This window comes from Netta rufina (genome assembly GCF_964035555.1).
Source record: "Netta rufina genome assembly, chromosome: 6".
Taxonomy (NCBI): Eukaryota; Metazoa; Chordata; class Aves; order Anseriformes; family Anatidae; genus Netta; species Netta rufina.
Window position 1 is genome coordinate 33,878,266 of NC_140129.1, and position 7,467 is coordinate 33,885,732.

Below are 7,467 nucleotides of genomic sequence, written 5' to 3' on the forward strand. Positions count from 1 at the left end.
TCGTGGACGTGAGAAATCACACCAGGACGTGCTCCGTAAAGCGTGGCACAACGCCACAGCACCTCCCTAGGACGTAGAGATGCTCTCGACAGAGCAGCTCCACCAATTCCTGCCTGCTGACCACCGCTTCCCAGCCTCCCCGCTCCCGTTTATTCCTCCTCTTGGCGCCGAGCCCCCAAATCCTCACCCGGCTCCGTGCCAGGAGGGCGTGAGAAAGCAGCTGGGGAGGGGGACAGGTGAGCAGGGGACCCCCGAGGTGGGCAGGGAAGGACGGAGCCAGGCTCAGCCCCCAGCCGCAGCGCGGCAGTGGCGCCCGCTGGCCGCTCGCAGCATCGCCCCGGCCGCAGCAGCTCTCGGCTCCTGGCTCTGGGTTTCTCGCTCCTGGCAAGGCAGGAGCAGCTCAAACCCAAATCCCAGCCTGATTTTCTCTTCCCGTTTCCACCCTGCCCTTTTTCCACCCTCCGCCCACGCTAATCCCCAAGGGAATTAAATCGTTTTGGGGTATCAAGGTAGCGTGGATGTATCCTCTGCACCTGCTACCGAGTGGCTATTTCATGCCAGGTGGGGAGGCTTTAATCAAAGCCACGTGCTTTAATTACGGCCTGTGCATTAATGAAGACAGAGGGCTGTTACATCACAGCAACTAGAAATGAGAAAATGGAAGGAAACATCCCAAGCACCCCGAGTGGGGAACAAAAGGCAAAACACACAGACCCCCACCTGTGCTTCACGAGCTGGTACCACAACTTCCTACATCCATCACCACAGGCTTCAAGGGAGTTTTGGTGCAGTAAAAGCATCTTGTGCAGGAATCTTAGACCTCTTCCACACCCTCTCAGAGAGGAGAACGCTTTTTTGCTCCTTCCCTGATTGCCAAACCCGCTGCCCACAGTGCCTCCCTGTGGAAACAGCTCAACACCCCGTGTTTTATCAGTGAAGGCTTCCATGGGATGAAGATGCAAACCAAGGCACCAGCGCACAGCCACGGCCTCAGCACAAGTTTCTGAGAAAAGGATTCCCACTTTAAATGAAAACACCTTAATAAGGGAAATTGTCTTTATTTTGATGCAAGTTAAGCAAAAAAACAAAAACCACTTTCCTTTAGTAAGGGAAGCTTATAGCACTGAACTTTAAAAAAAGAGGAAATGGGTTCAGGGATGCCAAATTCAAACATTTGAGTTGCATGAAGACTTTTTGCAGCTTAAGAAAGCGCTCCTATTTAAGTCCTCTTCTGAATACAACTTCCAAAGACATCGGGCTCATTAATGACATTATTGTCTTTATTGTTTTTAAGTTGGAGCAAGAGGACTTAAATATTACTTTACTATTTTTCTTTTAGCCCTTATCAAGGCTACTACTAAGACCTGTGTTTTCTGATGTGTATTGTGAAGGACAAGAGAAGTGTTGCAGTGACCAAAAAGCCCAGCTCATAATCCTGAACTAAATCAAAACTCACCTAACAAATCAGCTGTAAAAAAAAAAATGTTCCAGTATCCCAAGCTTGAGAGTCTAAGGAGGTGATTTGGAGGCAATTATTAGCCTAAACAGCAGCTTTTCCTCCAAGATTGACGGTCCCAGGAGTTGGCTCAACATGAAAAGCATGAAAATGGACTCAGGAACTTGAACACACAGAGATGAGAGCCCTACCACAAGTAGGGAGAGCAACCCAATCGCAGCATTTGTGCGTGCTGATATTGAGATCTGCACACAGCAGAAAACACTACGGGCTGAGGTAAGCCACCATCTGCAGCTGGCACTGAAAATTAGCAGCACCAGCCAGCAGCAGAGGATGACAGCTGCTCTTTATTCATTTCAGTCTCTGCCCTCAAGCCACGATGCTCTTTTCTCTCCTTGCAGCACATGCACGGCTCTCCCAAGCCCTCCTCAAAGACGAACAGGAGAAGGCAGGCTGATGTTCCACTTCCTCTCCTCTCCCCTTCCATCTGCTCACTCCTCCACTCATCCACTTGCTCTGTGCTATTCCTCAAGGCACAGACACCAAGGGCACCTCAAGATGTGCCCAAGTTCTCCTCACGTTCACCTCAGTGCATTAAAGCAACAGAACCAGAGTAGGAAATTAAATGGAATAGAAAATTGTTTTTTAATGACTTAACCAGTAATAAGAACTTTTCAACTACTGGATAGAAATACAAATGCCTCCATAGTTATACCAATAAATAATAATGCAGCAAGACAGCGCTTTCCATAGAAAGATGAACATGATTCCACTCCATATCACCTTTTATTGTTAAAGGGACAGATCTTGACAGTGGAGGAAACAAGCATGTTTCAGAAGGAGAGCAGGGTGCAGCATCTACTGGTCCTTCAGTTCTTTCAGCCTTCTGATTGCAGATTTGACTGTCACTGCAGAGGTGGTGCTGAAAGAAGCAGCAGAGTCATTTGCACAGCGCAGCACAACAACCCGCACCAGTTATTTTTTGGACAAAGCACTCATCAAATACTTCTCGCCCGACTGCATTGCCAACAGGAGGCTACCTCCACGTTGATTTTCCTGACAACGAAGCGTAGGCCCGTGCCTACAGACGCGCACACAACTTCACAGCTACCTCTCAATCCAAATTACCCCGGCATCCAACAACTACGTGCGCAAACGCGTGGGCTGAGCCCTAGCGACTGTCGTGTGGGGTAACCGTGTCCTCTACCAGAATGGGAGGGGGCAAGGAGGGTAAAGAAAGGCATGCAAGGGCACCATCACAATAAAAACTGTAATGATTCAATTGTTTTAGGGAAAAAAAGAAAGTTTTCTTTGGATTTCAACTATTGTACCTGTTTCTCTGAACTGGGAAGGCTACTGCAGTAACCACAAAAAGTGCTGCTTAAACTTCAAAATAAGGAGGTAAGAGTCTTTCCACAACTACGCTATTTCTACAGCCAAGAGAACCAAGGGAGGAAAAATACACCCCAGATCAAAGACAATGATGTATTACAATCTGTGAAAATATTTTTTTAAATAGATTGGAAGGAGAGCTGTCAGGTCTCAGCCATGCAGCCTGTTCCACCCAGAGAACAGCTGAATGGATCAGCCTTTACCTCTGCTCCTTTCCTTCCAGCATCACCAGACACCTGGCCCACTCGGAATACTCCCTGTAAGCAAGAACTATCGTTTGCATCTCCAGTAAGAGATGCTACTACAGCAGAGCCACAAGAGAGACTGCTTAGAAACAAATGTTTGCTTCCACATTTGCAGATGTTTGGATTTGTTGATTTCAAGTTTGGGAAAAGATGCAAAAATTGCTTTTTTTTTTTTTTTTTTTAAAGAAAAAAACAACTGCTTTGGTAAAGTCCAGGGAGATTATGAAATTTTTGGGAGGATACACCAAAAATAGCAGGAACTTCATGGCTGAAATGCAGTATTGGCAAAAGCTGCACAACAGATACTGGAAAGAACAGCAAGTGCTTCCGTCTGATCAAATTTTATTAACCAAATTGAGAAAAAAACACATCACTAATTCAGTACAGATCTACTTAATGATTAGCAGATTATAATTAAAAAAATTTAAAATCCCTCAGTTCTATGAAAATGTCTCAGCCACATGAAAATGAATGCTGATAGAAACTTCTTTACTGCCTTACTTGTAAGTCCAGGCACCACCAGCAACTGTCTTCATGCAGGATCCGCAGTGCCAGATCCCAACAGCCTTCCTCTTCATTTTGGTCTGTAACAGAAGAGAAAAAGACGCACTCTCCAACAGCTGAAAAACCCACAACAACTCATGCTGTTATCCTAACAGCCAACTTCAGGTGAGTAGTTCAGCATCACACCACGGCGCTGCCTAAAACACACAAGGATCAGAGGTTTTCATTCCAATTTCTCAAAACAGAGAGTTCATCTGAAATATTTTTTTTTATTCGTATATGGATTAAAGGGGGTTATTTCTAAACGCACCATCAAAAATCTATTTTTTAAAGGAGAAAAAAATATTAAGGAGTTATACTGGTAATAACAACTGATATTCTCCCCTGGCATTATGACCAACATTGCACTGCTGTTATTTGCCCTTTATGAACATCCCAGGATTGCTCTGAACCAAATGCTCTTTGCACCTAAGGAGTGGGCACTTCACTCTCTTCACCTGGGGAAGTCTCCATCGTCTTGCGGAGATAACAACGGGTTTGCTCAGACCTACCTTGGTCTAAGCTATTCAGATGGAGATACCAATGTTCTCACTTCACATGTGAAAGCCATTAAGTATAAAAAAACAGACAAATTCTTACAGTTTTCTAGTCACCTACACATACTTACTTTACAGGTATCAATAGTCTGGGCAAAGAACAAGCTGCTGGGCCTCTCAAGCTGTCAAAGCCAAATTCAAGTGAACTGTGCTCACACGTGAACAAGTAAGACTCCTCCTTATCAGTAATCATTCCCCATCCAGAGCTATAAAACGCATACAGATGTAAGCAACCAAGTGCAGTCAGAGTTGTAAGCGGGAAGAGTGAGGTCCCTTCCTCCCCAGGTATGCTGTAAAGTTAGTGAAGGAGGAAGGAAAAGGAAAAGGAAAAGAAAAAGAAAAAGAAGCCCAAATCATGCCTTAATTATCAGGATTACAGATACGTTGTGTAAATTCTGCCAGGTCTTTTCATCAGATCCCTACAATACACAGTCTGGCAATGAAATAAAGATTTGTTTCCACTTAACTACCAACTGTGCATTCACCTGAAATGTCTATTAAGTCCTTTTATTTTATAAGGTGACCTAACGCTCACAAAAAAATTATTTATTTTCCTTAAGCCAGTCAAGCAGAAAAAAATCCAGACGCAATCCATTCCCACCACCGCTAACAGGCCGATTTTTGAGTACAGCCGTAGGAAGCCGGGCGCCTCACCTTGCCGCAGAAGGAGCAGGTATACTTGGCGTGCTGGCTGATCTCGATCTTCTTCACCATCTTCCTCAGGGACGCGCCGTAGCGGGTCCCGTACTTACCCACGATCCCCACCTTCTTGGTGCGCTTGGCCTGCAGGGAGGCGAACAGCACCACACCGCCATCAGGCGCGGTTTCACCCAGCTCACCGCCTTCCCCAGCGCCTCCTCCAACAAACGAGGACCACCGCGAGTCTCAACCACCAAACCATCCCCTACCACGGCGCACATGGCGTTGTTTAATTAAATCCCAGCCCCTCGTCCTGCCGCCCCTCCCCCCAAGCTTATACAGGATCCCTGCACCGCCATCCCCAGGCCCAGCCTCCCCCCTTCCCCCCCCCCAAGGCCTCCGCTCGCTGCTCCCCCAGCGCTGCCCCGCCGGAGGCCGCCCCCCCGCCATCATCGTTCCCCCCGCCCTCATCGATCCCCCCGCCATCCCCTGGCCGCTCCCCGCGGCCCCAGCGCGGCGGATGGCGGCGGATGGCAGCGGCCCCCTCCCCGCTCACCATCTTGCCGCCCGGAGCCGCCGCGGAGAGAGGAAGGCACAAGGCGCATGCGCGGGGAGGTGAAGCAGCGCCGCCGGAAGTCAGCGAGGGCAGAGAGGCCGGGCTTGTCTGCGCCGCTTGGAGGACTGAACTCTATGGTAGCCCCGCCTGACGGGGCTGAGGGGAGGCGCGGCCCCCGCTGAGGGGGCCCCCGAAATGCCCCCGAGGAGCCCAAATTTGGGTTAAAATAGGGCGGTGGGAGGCCTGTGGGGGACACCTTCACCCCACAAGAGGGCAGGGGAGGCAGCAGAGAAGCAGCCCTCGCCGTCCCCGCCTCCTTTCTGGTGGCTGTTAAATAGAAACGGGATAAAGGCTCAGCAGCCCCGCTGCAGGTATAAAAGGAATAAATAAATAAATAAATAAATAAGAACAAATTCTAACCAGCCCTAAATTTCTAACAGCAGCCCTAAAAGCAGAGGTTTCAAAACACCCAGCTCACAATGCCCATACACCTGTGATTCCCTCCCGTGCCACCCCATACCCAAATAAATGGCCCCAAAACCCCCCAAAAAGGTGGAGGGGGTTCCCAAAATCCCAGCAGTGCCCCCCCCCCCCCCCCCCAGCTCCCCAAAACACCAATATCAAAAGAGCAGAGCAGCGCAGGGAGGGATTTCTCCGCCCGCTGCTGCTCTGCAGTGCTGCTAACAGGATTAACCACCCATTAACCCCCATTAGGAAATATAATCTCGTTAGCCCAAGCGCTTTTTAATGCTCAAAGCCGGCTGCAAATTCATTGCAGCCCCGAGGAGGGAGCCCAGGTGGCTGGGAGCCCACCTGCCGAAACCATTGCCAGGCACTTTTTGCAGGTGCATTTTTCCGTAGGGCTGAATTTATGGGATTTAGATCTCTGCTGAGTCAAAGTCTCATTTAACACAGCCTAGGAATATATTTGCCCTTTTCAGAACCTAATGATGACTCAAGGGATACATCTTCAGTACCAATGTATTAAGAAATATATATAATAAAAGGTTCCTTTCGCTGCTTTGTGACTATTTGGTTAGAAAATAAAAATAAAAAGACAGCACATCCAGGACTGAGGATCTACCGCTGCTCTCCAGTCTGTATTTACAGAGTTCAGGGTGGCTGTGGCAATACAGTCCACGGTCATATCCTTCACCTACAGTTATTCCAGACAGCTCTGCCAACAGCAAAATGCAACCAACCCTCTCATGCTACAGCCTCTTCCAGCATTGCCAAAATAAATGCGTATTTCCAAGTGACTGGGACATGGGTGGGCGCAGACAGGCCAGCAGAGCTCCCAGAGCTTTGCCTTTTCTCAGCCTACCGCCTCGCCCTCTTTGGCATGTCCCAGGCTGTACAGCTTCACATACTGCTGCTGTCGTTGTTCAAACTGCTCCTTTTTATTGCTCAAATACCTGTTGTTTCTAGTTGGGTGTTCTTCTTGAAAACGTCACCCCAGTAAAACGCTCCAAGCTCGGCTCCACTACAGTGGAGCAGAGGCAGGCTGCAGTTCTGAGTCCGAATCTGGAAGGGCTTTCGGTGTATCCAAACACACACACAGTTACCTGATAATTGGGGTTGCTCTGGTAGTGCCTCCTCCTTGTTTAAAAGAGCGGTCAGCACGTTTGTCACTTCCATTTGCGCTGACAGCACAAAGACATTCTGCTACATTAGGTCGGGTAGGAAACAGTCTTCCCATAAAAAGCTCCCAAGAACATACAAAAACCATAACAAGTGGTAAGAACCACAGAAGACACCCTACTGAAACAGTGAAGGCTGTAGGCCCATAGGAAGCCCCCGGTTTCACAGGCCTTGCCATGTGTCATTCCATTTACATTACTGGGATTTAAAAATCAAGGCTCCAGTGTCTTCGATGGGCAAATGTAAGAGTCCCCAAAGGGTTGCACACTCCTGAGGCTGCCTGGAGGTCTCGCTGCCAACCTGCACGCTACCTTGTACAGATTCTCATCAGCAAGCCTTGGAGGTCCTGTCGAAGTCTCCTGGCAGCATCCCAACCTCCTCCTCCTCCTATTAATGACAGACTAATGGTGTAATTGGGCTAAGGCACGCACAATTTTT

The 7,467-nt window shown here is 48.4% G+C and overlaps 1 protein-coding gene across 1 annotated transcript; it reads right to left on the minus strand.

The window, feature by feature from the left end:
• Window positions 1-2,077: 2,077 nt before the first annotated feature.
• Window positions 2,078-5,437, minus strand: RPL37A (ribosomal protein L37a). The gene is made up of 4 exons (XM_084288787.1): window positions 5,389-5,437; window positions 4,848-4,976; window positions 3,595-3,677; window positions 2,078-2,378 (listed from the first exon to the last, which is right to left on the minus strand). The coding sequence occupies exons 1-4, from the start codon at window positions 5,389-5,391 to the stop codon at window positions 2,315-2,317; spliced, it is 279 nt and encodes a 92-aa protein (XP_084144913.1). The 5' UTR covers window positions 5,392-5,437; the 3' UTR covers window positions 2,078-2,314.
• Between the last annotated feature and the right edge of the window lie 2,030 nt (window positions 5,438-7,467).